The sequence below is a fragment of the Salmo salar genome, chromosome ssa10 (genome assembly GCF_905237065.1).
Source record: "Salmo salar chromosome ssa10, Ssal_v3.1, whole genome shotgun sequence".
NCBI lineage: Eukaryota > Metazoa > Chordata > Actinopteri > Salmoniformes > Salmonidae > Salmo > Salmo salar.
The window spans coordinates 26,605,070-26,622,390 of record NC_059451.1 but is presented as its reverse complement, the minus strand read 5'-3'; the positions used below and the strand labels follow the sequence as shown (position 1 = coordinate 26,622,390).

Genomic DNA, 17,321 nt, shown 5'->3' with positions numbered 1-17,321 from the left:
AAGTGCTCGCCAGAGGTAGCCTGACTGCCATTAGGTACCGAGATGAGATCCTCAGACCCCTTGTGAGACCATATGCTGGTGCGGTTGGCCCTGGGTTCCTCCTAATGCAAGACAATGCTAGACCTCAGTCAGCAGTTCCTGCAAGAGGAAGGCATTGATGCTATGGACTGGCCCGCCCGTTCCCCAGACCTGAATCCAATTGAGCACATCTGGGACATCATGTCTCACTCCATCCACCAACGCCACGTTGCACCACAGACTGTCCAGGAGCATGCCCAGGCATTGTAGGGAGGTCATACAGGCACGTGGAGGCCACACACACTACTGAGCCTAATTTTGACTTGTTTTAAGGACATTACATCAAAGTTGGATCAGCCTGTAGTGTGGTTTTCCACTTTAATTTTGAGTGTGACTCCAAATCCAGACCTCCATGGGTTGATAAATTGGATTTCCATTGATTATTTTTGTGTGATTTTGTTGTCAGCACATTCAACTATGTAAAGAAAAAAGTATTTAATAAGATTATTTCTTTCATTCAGATCTAGGATGTGTTGTTTAAATGTTCCCTTTATTTTTTTTAGCAGTATATTTAGTTAGGCAAGTCAGTTAAGAACAAATTCTTATTTACAATGACAGCCTACCCCAGCCAAATCCGGACGAAACTGGGCCAATTGTGCACCGCTCTTTGAGACTTCCAATCACGTCCAGATATGATATAGCCTGGATTTGAACCAGAGACTGTAGTGACACCTCATGCACTGACTTAAACCACTGTGCCACTCAGGAGCCAGTTGGAAAAGCATTTCAGGTGAAGCTAGTTGAGAGAATGCCAAGAGTATGCAAAGCTGTCAAGGCAAAGGGTGGTTACTTTGAAGAATCTCAAATATAAAACATATTTGCCTCCTGAGTGGCGCAGTGCATCACAGTGCTAGCTGTGCCACTAGAGAGTCTGGGTTCAAGTCCAGGCTCTGTTGCAGCCTGCTGTGACCAGGAGACCCATGGGGTGGTGCACAATTGGCCCAGCATTGTCTGGGTTAGAGGAGGGTTTGTCCTGGCAGGGATGTCCTTATCCCATCACACACTAGAGACTCCTGTGGTGGGCTGGGTGCAGTGCATACTGACACAGTTGCCAGGTGTATGGTGTTTCCTCTGACACATTGGTGCGGCTGGCTTCCAGGCTAAGTGGGCATTGTGTTAAGAAGCAGTGCGGCTTGGTTGGGTTGTGTTTCAGAGGACACACGGCTCTTGACATTTGACTCTCCTGAGTCTGTATGGAAGTTGCAGAGATGAGACAAGACTGTAACTACCAATTGGGGTATAAAAAATCGAATATATATTTGTTTAACACTTTTTTGGTTACTACATGATACCATATGTGTTATTTCCTAGTTTTGATGTCTTCACTATTATTCTCCAGTGTAGAAAATAGTCAAAATAAAGAAAAACCCTTGAATGAGTAGGTGTGCCCAAACTTTTGACTGGTACTGTATATTTTTTGTTCGTTTTTAGTTTTTGCTTTTCCCATTTTGTATCAGAAAGTATAATGGATGTATACTATACTCCCGTTGGTGGCAGTAATGCAACATATTATATGCTAACCGCCTTAAAATCCCAAAGAAGAAGAAGAGGAGGAGGAGGAGGAGGAGGAGGAGGTGGAGGAGGAAGAAGAAGAAGAAGAATCTCTCCGCTCCCTGTTAGTGTTTGGTAGTTATGACAACGACGTTTGAAAATGGGTGGGTTGACACCACAAAAGAAAAAGCGCTCCTCCTCTAAAATGTCGCAGAAAGCTCTGAAATGCACCGTGAAAATTAAAATCCAAGCTGTAAGTACAACCTGATATGTTATTTTCTCTCACTAAGTTTTTACTTGATCCATAATGCTAATAATATATTCGCAAATGAGCTAGCTAGGCTAACGCTAGCTAGCTAACCCAAAACCACCCACTCAATAATCTTCGCTAGCAAACGTTAGCTTGCTATCCATCTTCCAACCATCAATATACACACACAAATGCCCAAAACTACTGCAGCCAACTGCTCCTACTTTGCACAAAAGTGAACTCCCTAGCAAAATAGCTAGATCAATAACGTTAGGCTTGCCAGGCCACTTTTAACGTTAGCTAATAATAGCTACGAGCTACAGTAGCAACTTGTTGCACAAAGTAAGCAATTGCTATCTAGCCCAGTAACGATCTACAATTTATTTGTTTGATTACAGATTACTTGTCCAGGGGTTGTGTTACCCAATCAGGAAGACATATACCTGAGCGTCTGCGTCATGGGACAGTTCAAGAAGACTCTCTGTCTGCCGCCTGCATTCCCTCTTCTATTCCATGAGAACATGGTATTTGTGAAGGTAAGAAGGATAGAAAACACACACTATACCCCGACCCACAACATTGCTTACAGCAACACAAAACAATAATGTTGTCACCCTCAAACTTGCTTTCATATGTTCTTTATCTCCATCTGAAGACGTTCACAGGAGCTGCTGACCCAGGTCACATTGTGGACCTCCTTGAAGGTAGTCATTTCTCATTTTGAGCCTTTTTGTGATATAATTTTATAACATAAAATATCTTCTGTCTCTGCTATCTTCCCATAGCTGACACAACATCCTTTGAACTGATTCAGCTTGTGCCTCCAGGTATGACTTTCCAGAAGAAAAAAATGAAATGTCTTAACAGTTCCTGGTTTTTAAGCATGATAGGGACATGCATTTCATCATTTCTAAAAGTAACCTGTTTACAAAACATCTCTTGACTTATTTTTTTCACACTACCTACACTGAGTAAACAAAACATTAAGACCACCTGCGGAACGCTTTCGGCACCTTGTAGAGTTCATGCCCCGACGAATTGAGGCAGTTCTGCAGGGGTGCAACTCAATATTAGAAAGGTGTTCCTAATGTTTTGTATACTCAGTGTATATTCCCTGTTGTAAATTAGCATGGCTATACAGTACATAGAACAATGGACTAATGAAACAAATACCAAAAACTTCACTAAACAAAAATATAAACGCAACATGTAAAGTGCTGGTTTCATGAGCTGAAATAAAAGATCCCAGAAATGTTCCATATGCACAAAAAGCTTTTCTCTCAAATGTTGTGTACAAATTTGTTTACATCTTTGTTAGTGAGCATTTTATCCTTTGTCAAGATAATCCATCCACCTGACAGGTGTGGCATATCAAGAAACTGATTAAACAGCATGATCATTACACAGGTGCAGACCACGTGTAACCACACCAGCCCAGGACCTCCACATCTGTCTTGTTCACCTGCGGGATTGTCTGAGGGGTTGGGGGTGGTTCCCCTGTGGGTGGGCCTATGCCCACCCATGGTTGCTCCCCAGCCCAGTCATGTGAAATACATAGATTAGGGCCTAATGAATTTATTTCAATTGACTGATTTCCTTATATGAACTGTAACTCAGCAAAATCTTTGAAATGGTTGCATTTACATTTTTGTTCAGCATATCTTTTTGTATTTCTTTCATTAGCCCATTGTTGATATAGTCCCAAAATGTTTTTGCATGTCAGCAATGAAATTTTGAAGATATATAACTTTCGAAATACAGCCGGTATGATGCATCATATGATGCAAAACGCAGCATCATATGATGCAAAAAATGCATCATACCTTCTGTATTTTGAAAGTTATATCTTTAAAACTTGATTGCTGACATGCAAAACATTTTGGGACTATATCAACAATGGACTAATAGTTATTGTGTGGAGTATTACTTTAAGCTATATATTGCTCTGTGGTTTTAGAGGGAGATATTTTGGCCACTATTGAAGAGAACACCAGAGAATTCCTCTATCCAGGCCCCAAGCTGACACCTAGAGCCGGGGGTCCCGAGAGAGAGATGCTGATGAGGAGATCTATCTGTTTCCCTGTGGGTGCACCACCTCCTCCACATGCTTTGTCATATGTTAAACATCTCCAAAGCCAATTTCCTTTCATTTTGTTTTCTTGAGAACGCAATGATTGTAGATTTTGTGTTTTCAAATTGATCTTGCAAGTGATGTGTTATCTGAAGTCACTCTCTGGTTGGGTTTCCAGCTCCTTGTTAAAGGCTTTTGTTTTCTACTGTCCCCTCAGGGAATATCTCCTAAAGTGGAGTTTGCAACCATGTCCGTCATTGAGGAATGTGATGGGAAAGATATCCAGCCTCAGCCTGCCTCCCCTGTAAGTGTGTGTCCTCTCCTTACTGCCCTCATCACGCCCAGTGTTTCCATGTTCATAATGAATTGTGTTCAGCTGAGAGATTTGAATGATACCCAGACAGCCATAGTTAAGAGGAAGGAGCTGAGGGTTTCTCATTTCCAGACAAGACAGTGATCTAAATTGTTATTTGGTTTTAAAGCATGTCTTATAGCATATGTCCTGTTATCTTTGCTCTTGTGTACTTTTGAATTGATTCAAAAGTACACAATAATTGATTCATTATAGGCTTCCTTAACGGTGGGAGTACTACCTAACATATTTTGTATAGTCAGTTTAGGTTTACAGCCTATATTGTATTGTATTGTATTGTATTGTACGGTAGGCTCCATATTTTGTGAGCTGAACATGCATAAACATGTATCAATTATCCTTACACCCGTCAAGACTCTTGTCTTGTTAAATCATATGTAAATTGCTTTACATGTTATCATTCAGATTTGTATGTCCTTGATAAAACACGTAGTTGAAAAATACAAACACAGGCTAATAATGTATAGTGCTACTATATCAACATTGGTACCTTTAACAGCTAAAGGCAGAGGTTGATCGTGGCACACATAAGAGCTCAATAATCACCCTAGTTTGACATTGACTAATTATTTCTGGACTTCTACAGAATGGCTTTTTCTATCATTCTAGTCACTTTCCATCATATACCTATTTTGTTGCCGTGGCTACTGACATCCCGGTAGTTTAGCAGCACATTTAAAGGTATCCTCTCCTTGTGAAGTTAATTATAGAGAAGCAGATCAGTGGAATTGATATCCCGGTTTCTGGTGTCTTTTTGTGCTTTGTTTAGAGGAACAGCCAGTCAATCAGCGTTCATATCCGTTGTTCTCACCTGGCTTCTCCTCACTGTGTCCTTTGGATTTAAAGGGCAAGTTGTGCTCAGTTGCATAATATTTCCATTCACTTTTCAAACTGAAGATTTGCAGCTCCTTTCAGGATTTGTGTTTCATAACGGGTGCTATCAATTTTGCTAGTGTAATCCGCTCTGATGGCTATGCTTTAAAGGGGTATTTGGCAGACAGACTGCAGGAGAGCGAGAGCAAGGTAGTCATCCATTTTCCCTGAGAACTTAAAAGCCCCTGCAGAGTCAGACCAAAAAAAAGAATTTGTTATTGTTCCAATAACAAATTACAAACCTCAGGCCTTTGAGTATTATCTATCAAGTCAGTGTTGTGAAATGTAGGACCATTCTCCAGGTGCTGTTACCAGAGCCATTTATTTTAATGGGCATTATTGACAAAATGGCTGGATTTGGATGGGTGTAGGTATTCTGTCGTGACCCCCAAGGAGATGTGAATCAGAGTAAAGTGATAGGGAGAAGCATCATTGATGCTGCCTTTAGCCTTTCTTCATATGATGCTAATGGATACTCAGGATTCTCATTACCCTGGCAGGTTGAGTAATGCACTAAGGCTCCTCTTTTCCACTTTTACAATAGGAACCCTTTAAAATGTCCTGCCCTGTAATGGAGAATTTAGTAATTCTCTTCTCCCTCTGTCTCTTGTATCTAGTCTCTCAGACAGCTGTCTTGTCTATTTCCACTGTTGTCACTCCTTTTTTGTCCGTGTTTGTGTGCATGTCACTCTTTGTGAAGTCTCATGGTGTGGACTTGACATGGCATTCTTTTTAAATTGGTTTTCTCGACATGATTTGCATCTGTTTGAATGGGTCTCGTTTCTTGTTTTATAAGCTACTTGTGGCTCAGGCTTTGTTGTTTCAAGGACACCCTGCTTTATCACCCATTACCAATACCACCAGGCCCACTAATCACATCAGACAAGCATAACTCTTGGTGGAAAATGGGCCTTTTGTGTTTAACCAAAAAAGAGAGAAAATAATTGGGGGAAAAATGACTTAGTTTCATTTCATTATCGGTCCACTCCAAATGGCAATCTCGATCAGGATTTATTTATTCCATTTCCTAAAAATGTAATATGCCAGGATGTCCCAATTAGCATTTCAATTATATTTATTATACAACCGTGTAATGCTATTATTAGTCTGAAGCTGGCCATCAATTTTTTTTTTTTTTAAGTGTATTTATCTGGGCATTGCCCACAGGAACTAAGATATTGCTTCTCAGAATTATGTTGTTAGCGACCATTAGAATCATTGAAGACATTTTGCAACCAAGGTGATATCCAAGCACAGAGGTGTTATTTACGTTGCGTAGTTTTAATGGAGGGAATCACATTTTTTATAATATAGCAATATAGCTTTTTGGCCCCCCACTTTATCTGAAATCACCATCACCTACTGATTAACTTGTCATTTTTGCAGATAAAAATAGTTTTGAGCTAGTACTGTATCAATAATTATCTTTAGAAAGTAGCATGGCATTCAATATAAAGCAGCTTTTTTTTTTTACCCGTCTCAAAAGTGAATGGTTTGGAACTTTAAGGAGAGCTTCTCCCACTCTGATAATGAATGTGACCATGCACGGCTCACAACAATGATTGCTTTCCTTTATGAAATTACACTGTTCATGTAGAAATGACCAAATATACACTTGACTGTTTTAAAGCAAAATGACCAAAACTAATTATTTATGGTGAACAGTCTAAATAAAATCTGAATGATTGGGGTTTTCAATCAGCAGCTGGATGTTAGCTGTGTCCACTCCGGTAGGCTAAAACCCAATTTTCTACAGGGCATTTGGTAACAATGACCCAGCAAATTACATTGGAGGTCACTCAACTACTAAAGCCTATGATTTGACATTGCGAAATACATTTTACAAGCATCTGAATGCTGAAGGTGTCGTGCAGATGTACAAATAGCCTACTAGAACAGGGATAGGCCTACCTCTCGTTAATCTGAGCAGCTGTCTCCCACACTGCGTAGTTGTTAACCAGTTAAATGTAATCAACGTAATCCCCAAAAGTACTTATTTATCATTAGAGGGCCATAATCAATAACTAGTAATTCTGCATACTCAAAGGTTAAAATCTCACCTTTCTGGTAAAAATAAGTTATAAATTGGTGGTGAAGTCACTTTTGAGAACAAGGGCTCAAGTACACAGTACAAATATGAAATCTTATGTATTTCCTATTCAACAAAACTGTATGAGGCTTGAAATGACAAGCTTTCTACATATAGCATAATCAAGTGATAAAATTGCTAAGATTTCACCTTAACTGTAAAATACATTTATGTTTAGTGTTAGAGAAAATGGGTATATTTTCAAAAGGTCTCTCTTGATCAAAACATCTGCCCCCTTCGCTGTGAATGTCTCAGAGCTCTTGCTTGGCTTCCTGAACTCGTTAGGAACTCACCTTTCATCTCATATTAATCTATGACAAACGGAAAGTGTTTTTTGCTTAAAATCTATGAATTATTTTAGATGAATGGCTATAAATTGATCTCTGAATGTGCTACTGTGATGAAACTACAATTTTTATTATTAACCCGTATTTTACCAGGTAAGTTGACTGAGAACACATTCTCATTTACAGCAACGACCTGGGGAATAGTTACAAGAGAGAGGAGGGGGGATGAATGAGCCAATTGGAAGCTGGGGAGGATTAGGTGGCTGTGATGGTATGAGGGCCAGATTGGGAATTTAGCCAAGACACCAGGGTTAACACCTCTACTCTTAAGTGCCATGGGATCTTAAGTGACCACAGAGAGTCAGGACACCCGTTTAACGTCCCAGACGAAAGACTGCATCCTACACAGGGCAATGTCCCCAATCACTGCTCTAGCTTCCGAGGCAAACCAGCAGTGGTATGCAGGGTGGTATGCTGCTGGCCACTCTCTCCTGTTGTGCTATGATGTAAAGATTGCAGGCATGTGCTTTGTCCGTGGCTGTGATGTAGGGTTCAACCAGGAGTTGATGTACAATGAAGAACGAATGAAATGGTAGGAGGGAAATCCCAGCTTGAAGTGATTTCAGATTTCATATCCTACGTGTCCATGGGATCCAGGGCCAGGCGGTAAGCCATTTCGATCTACAGTATCCATTGATCGATTTAGAAGCGAAAAATGTCGGTCGGTACCAGAACCACGCAGGTCCCCTAAAGAGGTTTAACTGACAGTCATATGCAGTTACATGCATAAAAGTTAGGCTACTGAACTGAAAGAAGGGATGCCTCAATTCGGTCACAACAGATAAGAGGTATTTTCTGAATTAAACAATGAGTAAAAAACATTAGTGAACCGGCTATGTAACGTTTGAATCAGTTTTCTGACCGATTCATTCTTCATTTTTGGACAGTTTGGGCTCCCGCAGACTGATGTACTCCTTTCTTAAACATTTGAACCAATGTATATTGGTGAATCATTACATCCTTAATATCTGGTTAGATATAGTATGCTTGGCCTATGCTTTTAAATCCACATAACTACAGTGCATTGGGAAAGTATTCACTTTTTCCACATTTTGTTACAGCCTTATTCTAAAATGGATTCAATTGTTTTTTTTCCCTCACCAATCGACACACAATACCCCATAATGACAAAGCAAAAATGGTTTTTTAAAATATTTCTGCAAATGTATTAAAAATAATAAACTGAAATTACATTTACATAAGTATTCAGACCCTTTACTCAGTACTTAGTTGAATCACCTTTGGCAGTGATTACAGCCTTGAGTATTCTTGGCAATGACGCTACAAGCTTGGCACACCTGTATTTGGAGAGTTTCTCCCATTCTTTTCTGTGGATCCTCTCAAGCTCTCAGGTTGGATGGGAAGCGTCACTGTACAGCTATTTTCAGGTCTCTCAAAATATGTTAGATCGGGTTCAAGTCCGGGCTCTGGCTGGACCACTCTAGTACATTCAGAGACTTGTCCCGAAGCCACTCCTACATTGTCTTTGCTCTGTGCTTAGGGTCTTTGTCCTGTTGGAAGGTGAACCTTCACCCCAGTCTGAGGTCCTAACCTGCTCCAGAGCGCTTTTCATCAAGGATTTCTCAGTACTTTGTTCCCTTCAGCTTTCCCCCCATCCTGACTAGTCTCCCAGTCCCTACTGCTGAATAACATCCCCACAGCATGATGCTACCACCACCATGCTTCACCGTAGGGATGGTATTGGCCAGGTGATGAGTGGTGCCTGGTTTCCTCCAGACGTGACGCTTGGTATTCAGGCCAAAGACTTCAATCTTGGTTTCATCAGACCTGAGAGTCATTTAGGTGCCTTTTGGCAAACTCCAAGCGGGCTGTCGTGCCTTTTACTGAGGAGCAGCTTCTGTCTGGCCACTCTACAATAAAGGCCATATTGGTGGAGTGCTGCAGAGATGTTTGTAATTCTGGAAGGTTCTCCCATCTCCACAGAAGAACTCTGGATCTCTGTCAAGAGTGACCATTGGGTTCTTGGTCACCTCCCTGACCAAGGCCCTTCTCCCCCAATTGCTCAGCTCTAGGAATAGTGTTGATAGTTCCATACTTCTTCTATTTAAGAATGGAGGCCACTGTGTTCTTGGGAACCTTCAATGCTGCATAAATGTTTTGATACCCTTCCCTAGATCGGTGTCTCGACACAATCCTGTCTCGGAGCTCTGTGGACAATTCCTTCGACCTCATGGCTTGGTTTTTGCTCTGACATGCACTGTCAACTGTGGGACCTTATAGACAGATGTGTGCCTTTCCAAATCATGTCCAATCAATTGAATTTACCACAGGTGGACTCCAATCAAGTTTGTAGAAACATCTCAAGGATGATCAATGGAACCAGGAAGCACCTGAGCTCAGTTTCGAGTCTCATAGCAAAGTGTCTGAATACTTATGTAAATAAGGTTTCTGTTTTTTTTATTTGTAATACATTAACAAAAATGTCTACAAACCTGTTTTTTCTTTGTAATTATGGGGTGCTGTGTGTAGATTGATGAGGGGAAAAAAGGGAATTTGAATAAATTTTAGAATAAGGCTGTAACAAAGTGGAAAAATTGAAAGGGTCTGAACTTTCTGATTGAACTGTATGTTTTATCAACAAACAAACAAATCAACCACAATATTTGAAATATCAAAAAGTAGCTTATTTATGCAATTGCAGTATACAGCCTAGTTGCAGTTGTGGTCACATGATTCTTGTGGACTCCAACCTGTTGCCTCTCCCTTTGCAGCCGTATTGTAGACCATCCCCAGCCAAACAGTCCCCAGCGAGGCGTAGACCAGTCAGAGAGGCTGTCGGGAGCCCTAGACAGACGCTGAAAGGGAAGGATCTGAGTCTGATTGGTCAATCCAGTGGTTATGAGCAGCCCACTGTGGCCTCCCAGGCCCGTGCTCTCTCTCCCTACACCCACCGCAGGATGTGTCAACTGTCTGAGGAGGCCAGGCAGAGACTCAGCTACCTCCAACTTGGGCCCTTCAATTTCAAGAAGGAAACAGAGGCCCAGATCCCCTTTGTGGTTGGTGTTTATTTCTCTTGCTCTCTGACTGTGTTTGTCTATGTGTGTAGATATATAGCCCAGTTTTCAATGTCCTATTATCTTACTTCTCAGTTAGGCTATTCCATCAGCACTTATTTCACTCTTTCTTTAAGGATCGCTGTAAGTATAAATAGTTTGCCCTTGTTTGCTGCAAACATTGTAGATGTACCAGGATTGAAGGATATGGATATCTTTTCATGGGGAGGTTATTGCTATGATCAAACCCAATAGATTCCAAGCCCCTGGGCATGGATTGAGAACAACTGGAAGGCCTTTCACTGGCTCCTCCTGTTTCTGTTTGATTGTTCATTTAAATAACATCCAGTCCTGAGGTGTAAATATCAAAGCTGTCATGTCATTAAAGTTAAGATTGGGATTTAGCTGTGATATCAGTGTGGCATTTTCCAGCAATGCAGCCTTTAAAAAGGGAGCGTTTTAACAGAGGAAATCCCGGGGCTGCAATTAACCTAGGTAATTAAGAGTCAGACCTTGATTAACAAATAGTTACCTATTGAAGTAGCTGAGCCCCGCACTGAATGCATTATCAATGTGTGTTTAAAGCCTGCACTGCGCACGTACTGTATGTGGAAGCAAATAGCTAATTTCTTCAGTGCGTGTGATGATATTCATGTTTAATTGAAGAGTGTGGGGTTCAGTAGACACATCAGTACCTGAATAGAGGTTGAGTTAGTGGTGTTGGTCAGCCTTCAAAAGTTTCTCTCTTTGGTTTAACCTTTTTTTATAGTCTTTATATAGAGTGATTAACTCTGGAATGAAAGATCTAAATATAGCAGGATAAATGAGCTCCCTACGTGTCATTACATGCTGCTTGGTTAGCACCTCTATTATTACTCTAATAATGACTGACTTTAGCTGATTGTTTTGTCTTTTATATGCTACAGGTCACCAGTACTCGGCGTGTCTCCATGATCGAGACTCCTTCATCTCGTCTCTCCTCTAAAATAAGCCTTCCCCACAGCAGGTCCACCAGCTTTGCTCTAGACCCCTTAGGAGGTGAGTAATTATGTGTAGCAGTATCTGTGTTGGTGGATGTAAATACATTGTATTTTTTGATATACCTGACTAACTTATAGATTACAACTTTTGCACTATATGGTACAGTACTGTTCTTATTTTCTCCTTAGATTCCTCTCTCCTTGGCAGCTATAGACCAAAGCCTGTTAAAGTAAGTCAATATATTGAATATATATATAACACATGAAAGACAATATCACATGAATAATAAACATTACATTAATTATTTGGTGCTTGAAAGAATGGAAATGAATAGTATTTCAAATACTGCATGTCTTGTTATTAAAGGTCCAATGCAGCTGTTTTTATCTCAATATCAAATAATTTCTGGGTAACAATTAAGTACCTTATTGGGATTGTTTTTAAATTAAAATGGTCACAAAGAAACAAAAATAGCTTCTTAGCAAAGAGCAATTTCTCAAATAAGAATTTTGCAAGGACTTTTCTGGGAGTGGTCTGAGTGGGGAGGGGAAAACTAGCTGTTATTGGCAGGGAGGTTTGGAACTCGCTTCTTGGCCTATTAACTAATTTACCACCTGGTGATGTCAACAGGTAGGCCAAAAGTCCATCCCACCTAAACAGGCTGAAATTTCAGGACATATTTTCAAACAGCTCGTAGTCAAAAGGGGTATAATCATAATTTTTTGCAATTTCACAACCTCGTAGTGTGGAAATGTATATAAAACACAGAAAAATCACGTTTTTGACTGCACTGGGCTTTTTAGGAGAGATAATTCAGTGTGTTCAACAGTGCTGATCATAGGTCTTCTTGTCTTTCTCCAGGTAGGCACTGGCTGTCTGAAGACTCAGAAATCACCAGGGAAGTCTTCCAGACAGGACTGTTCCAGGACCACAGTCAGGAAGGCCCGGTCAGCCCTGGCTGCCCAGTCCTCTACCCCAGTGTGTGGCCCGATGAGTCCCCTGCTCAGCCGCTCCTCCCTCAGAGAGCGGTAACAACACACCCGCTACTGGAACACAGTTCAACACGTATTTTTCTGTCCTGGCCTCCTGTGGGGTTTTTGCTATTTTAGTTTCCCACACAAACGTACTCCTGAGATAAAGTTAGATAATCAGGAGCATAATTAAAGTTCCTGCTAATGACTTGGTGTTTTGTCTCTTCCGTCCCCCTAGTAGTTTGTGCAGATCACCAATGACAAGATCTGAAGCTGTGTGTCATTGGGTATCTTCTTTAGCTTGAAATCTCTATGGTTTTTCTCCCAGATGAGTAAAAAGGGGAAGAAAATACGTTTTTGGTAGAATTTGACTAGACTTTGTCATGCTTGGGGCTAAGCTATTTGTGTTTGCTCAGATGTTGAAAGGATTGCGGGAGAAACTACCTCTCCCATATTTCCAATTATATGGTATTGACAATTTGGACCTCATGAGAACCTGGCCAGATACAACAGACTTTGTACTTGTAATCTTTATTTTGATAACACTCGACAGCCAAGATGAATATCCCCCTCTCTCAAATGACAGGATCTGATGTCTTGTCATGTTTGTTCATTACTTAAAAGAAAAAAAGGATCCCTGAGAAAACAAGGGAAAATGGTATTGATTGTGTTTCAGCGAGACCGAATGCATTTGACCTGACGCACACTTTAATAAATTCTGAGAGACCCTGTCATTGATCGAACAGCTGCGAGCTAAACCAACAAATGTTTGGTTGTTTGTTACGCCACCTCCCTTTTTTCAGTTCATAAGTAAACATTAAAATCAATAGGCAATTTTAAACTGGAAAGTAAATTGTAGGAAATGAATGATGCTTCCCTCAATTGAAAACGCGACAGAAGTCACAGTGCTGGAGATTAAGCTGGGCTTTGTAGATTCCAACAACAGGAGAAGGAGCACGTCTTATGGAAGTCTTTGATGGAAAAGCAAATGATAGATCCTTACATCAACTTTGCCCTCCATCCTCAGTCTATTTATGTTGTGATGGTTTGTCCTTTATGACTATCTGTCTGAAGCAGCGACTACATTTAGCTGATTAAAGATAAAAGCAGCACCAAATGGCAAGACAGCACGTCTCCCTTACCAATCAGATGTGAATTGGAAGTAATACAGGACTTAGAAGTATTTACTTTGTCTTTTGTAAGCCTCTTATTTTATATGGCCCTTTTTCCAGTTACGGACAGCAATACTTTTATGTTGTACTAAAAAAATAAGTCTGTCCCTAGACTAATAGACAGTATTGTCACTGTTGACATACCACCGTTTAGGATCGGAACACAGAATCCAATCACACTCTTTTAGAAGAGTTGAATTCAAAGAAATGTGAAACATTCAAAGCCTCAATAATATAGAGTAGTTACCTACATGCTACAGTGGGTACATTTAGCTTTTTATTGTGGTACGTCTTTTGTCTACATGTTTTATGCCTGTTTTATATCCACTGATATTTTTATCCCAGGACTTTCCTTGGCATACAGCACAGACTAGTGGAGAAAAGGAGTGCTGTTCAGAAAACATAGATTATTTTCTTTTTTTGAGTTAAGGGGACAATATTGTAGATACATTTTGATTTTGTTTCCTGCTTACCATAATGTTACATACTTTGTTGTGTGAAGGGGATGTGACTGTAATGTCATTATTCTAGGTTCCATAGTAGTGAGTCCAGTCCATCTAAGGAGATCCACAGTCGAGTCCAGAAGATTCTCCACACCCATTCTACTGACAGGAAACTACACTTTGTGAGTAATGTATGACCTTTTAGGATAGACAAAGTATAGGCCCCTACTGATATTGACAGATCAATGCCTAAGACGCATTTATAATATGGAGCTTGGAACACTTCTGTTGGTTATGAAGATTAATATGCATGTTATGGAACATTAGTTCTGCACTACATCTTTGTCTAGGCACACTTTGATTTTACTCATTTGGTGAGCTGAACTTCCTCTCACCTCTACATTTTTGTTCCCCATTTTCATTTAAATTTAAAGCCTTGAAATACCTGTTCGGCTCGGTTTACCTCAAATGGGAAAAGCTGTCGAGTTGGCAGGTGTTGTTAATAAGACGTATCACTTCCCACCCTTTGCTGTTTGAAATATCCTGATGGCGAAACCAAAGGGAAATCTGTTTAATTACCCTAAAGCTGTCTGAAAGCGGCTATGAAATAAAAGGGAGACGGGGTTCTGTGGGTGGGAGATCTTCAGGCAGTAAGCTTCTGTTAAGGGCTCATCTTCTCCAGCACAAAAAGAGAGAAGGTACCAAGGCGCCTCAGCATGGTGCCAACAGCTACATGACTGAAGCAGAGCTTCAAGAGGAAGAGATGCTTAATCCACACATAATGAAAAGGAAACATTGAGGGGGATTTACTTAAGAGAATGAAATCAAACAACTAAAAGAGCTTGACTTTAAATAGGATATTTTGAATTATAGTAAACAGTGCTATATTTTTGGGGTTTGTGCAATTGATTGATTCGCTAATGTCATGTCACACACTTGGAGTGCATAATTAGTTAATCTTTTCAGTAACGCTCAATAATAGTAACAAACAAAATATTTGTATATTTTCAGGACGAGGATGGGTGTTCACAGGAGAGCGGAGGCCCCCGCTTAGCCGAAGACTCTTTATGTGATAGCCAGGCCTTCCAGGACAGGTACACACTCTAGGCCTGTCATAATACTTTGAAACACCTAATCACTGAAATCTTCGTCATCATAATAACCAGAAAGTTTTCCCACAGACCATCTTTCCACTGTTTTGACAATATATATTTATGTAGCAATTAATCCAGTATTATTTGTACGTTAGTTATCTTCGAACAATAATTAGAACAATGTGCATTAATGACCTATACTGTAGCATTAATGTTCTTAACCTGAGGCCTTTTCTGATGTCCTCCTGCTGCAGGGACACTCCTGGAGAGACATCTGTCCACCTGGACAATGGGACATTCTGGAGCAGTCAGGTTGCCTGCTACACAGGGAAACCCCACAGGGCTGTGTTTGAGGACAGTCTGGGACTCATCTACAAGAACATGTACAGGAGGGCCTTGAGCACCACCTGAGACCTACACTATTATTGCTTCAGACACCTGGCTGGGTTCCAATTATGACTGTGGTGGTACTTGATTGCTAAGATGAAGGAACACTGACCCTGTGCTATACTATAACCAAAGCTTTGTCATATGTGCCCTGGTGACACTGATTTTAGCTCATTTATAGGGTTACATGTGTGCACTATTTCCAATTGTACATATTTTAGTACTAAGAATGTATCTAAACTGATTTAATGACTGTACTTTTTTAAATGTCTTTCCTGTCTATCTTGTGGATTTGGTGTACTCATTCTCTGGGTAGAAACTGGTTGAGCAGATGTTAATTCATTTGATCTCTTTATGTGGATTTGTACCCTCAGACAACAAAAAAATCTGTTTCATGTTCCAGCAAATATACACATAATGGAAAGGGTTGCGGAGAATAGCTTTTGTAAAACAGTCCCTTTGGGCACAATGCAGCCCATTCAACTCAATTGGCTTATCAGGATGAAGACAAAGTACAGTAGACCAATGGCTTAAGGTGGTTTTGTTCAATAAATCATTGGAAAGTTGAAAAAATGAGTGCTTGAACTAAGTATGTCCGGTCATCCTAAAATATCAATTCATATTGGATATGTCAGGGGAAAGTATGAATAGTTCCCAAGCAGTGTTTCTTGGCACTTCAGTCCAAAGCCTCTTCAGCTTGACTTAAGTATACTAAATGGGGAAACTCCTAACAAGTATAGTAATGGTGGCTATGCATAATATATTTGAAATCTTGATTTCCATTGTTTATGGCAATTAATGTAAAAAGGCCCAGTGCAGTCAAACGTGTTTCATATACTGAACAAAAATGCAACATGTAAAGTGTTGGTCCCATGTTTCATGAGCTGAAATTAAAGAATCCAGAAATGTTCCATATGCACAAAAAGCTTGTTTCTCTCAAATGTTAAGCATTTCTCCTTTGCCAAGATAAGCCATCCAGCAGCTGACTAAACAGCATGATCATTACACTGGGGACAAAAGGCCACTAAAATGGAGTTGTCACAACAATGCCACAGATGTCTCAAGTTGAGGGAGCGTGCAATTGGCATGCTGACTGCAGGAATGTCCACCAGAGCTGTTGCCAGAGAATTTGTTAATTTCTCTACCGTAAGCCGTCTCCAATGTCATTTTAGAGAATTTGGTAGTACGTCCAGCCGGCCTCAACATGGTGTTGGCGAGCGGTTTGCTGACGTCAACATTGAGGAGTGCCCCATGGTGGCAGTGGTATTATGGTATGGGCTGGCATAAGCTAATGACACTTGCATTTTATCGATGGCAATTTGGATGCACAAAAATACCGTGACGAGATCCTGAGGCCCATTCTTTTAACGGTGTCTGTGGCTAAAGGATTCCCAGTCATGTGAAATCCATAGATTAGGGCCTTATTAATTGAACTCAGTAAAAATCTATGAAATTTGTTACATGTTGCGTTTATATTTTGTTGAGTATATATCCACACTATGCATTTGGAATGAAATTGTGATAATACCCTTAGTGCGTGCTGTATGAAAATACATTTCAGCCTGTTTTGTTGGGATGGAGTTTTGGCCTGCCAGGCGGTAAATTAGTTGATAGTTCCAAATCTGCCAATAACAGCTAGTTTTCAATTTTCCCCCTAGGATTGTCTGCGAGTAGTCTGACAATTATT

The 17,321-nt window shown here is 40.4% G+C and overlaps 1 protein-coding gene across 2 annotated transcripts; it reads left to right on the top strand.

Annotated features, from left to right (window-relative positions):
• Positions 1-1,625: 1,625 nt before the first annotated feature.
• spata6 (spermatogenesis associated 6) lies at positions 1,626-16,207 on the top strand. Of its 2 annotated transcripts, XM_014216613.2 has the most exons (13): positions 1,626-1,822; positions 2,218-2,355; positions 2,475-2,523; positions 2,605-2,646; positions 3,777-3,901; positions 4,108-4,194; positions 10,305-10,589; positions 11,513-11,624; positions 11,756-11,796; positions 12,429-12,595; positions 14,242-14,335; positions 15,165-15,247; positions 15,502-16,207. In XM_014216613.2, the coding sequence occupies exons 1-13, from the start codon at positions 1,730-1,732 to the stop codon at positions 15,656-15,658; spliced, it is 1,473 nt and encodes a 490-aa protein (XP_014072088.1). In that variant the 5' UTR covers positions 1,626-1,729; the 3' UTR covers positions 15,659-16,207. The 2 variants fall into 2 exon arrangements, with proteins under 2 accessions (XP_014072088.1, XP_014072089.1); XM_014216614.2 differs by lacking the exon at positions 2,605-2,646 and having other exon boundaries at positions 1,638-1,822.
• Positions 16,208-17,321: the final 1,114 nt, after the last annotated feature.

Bases quoted from the DNA above. Each gene is read 5' to 3' on its own strand.
- spata6 (XM_014216613.2), top strand. From the start codon at position 1,730: ATGGGTGGGTTGACACCACAAAAGAAAAAGCGCTCCTCCTCTAAAATG. The intron at 2,356-2,474 runs GTAAGAAGGATA...CTCCATCTGAAG, and splicing joins AGAACATGGTATTTGTGAAG to ACGTTCACAGGAGCTGCTGA. The intron at 2,647-3,776 runs GTATGACTTTCC...CTGTGGTTTTAG, and splicing joins GATTCAGCTTGTGCCTCCAG to AGGGAGATATTTTGGCCACT.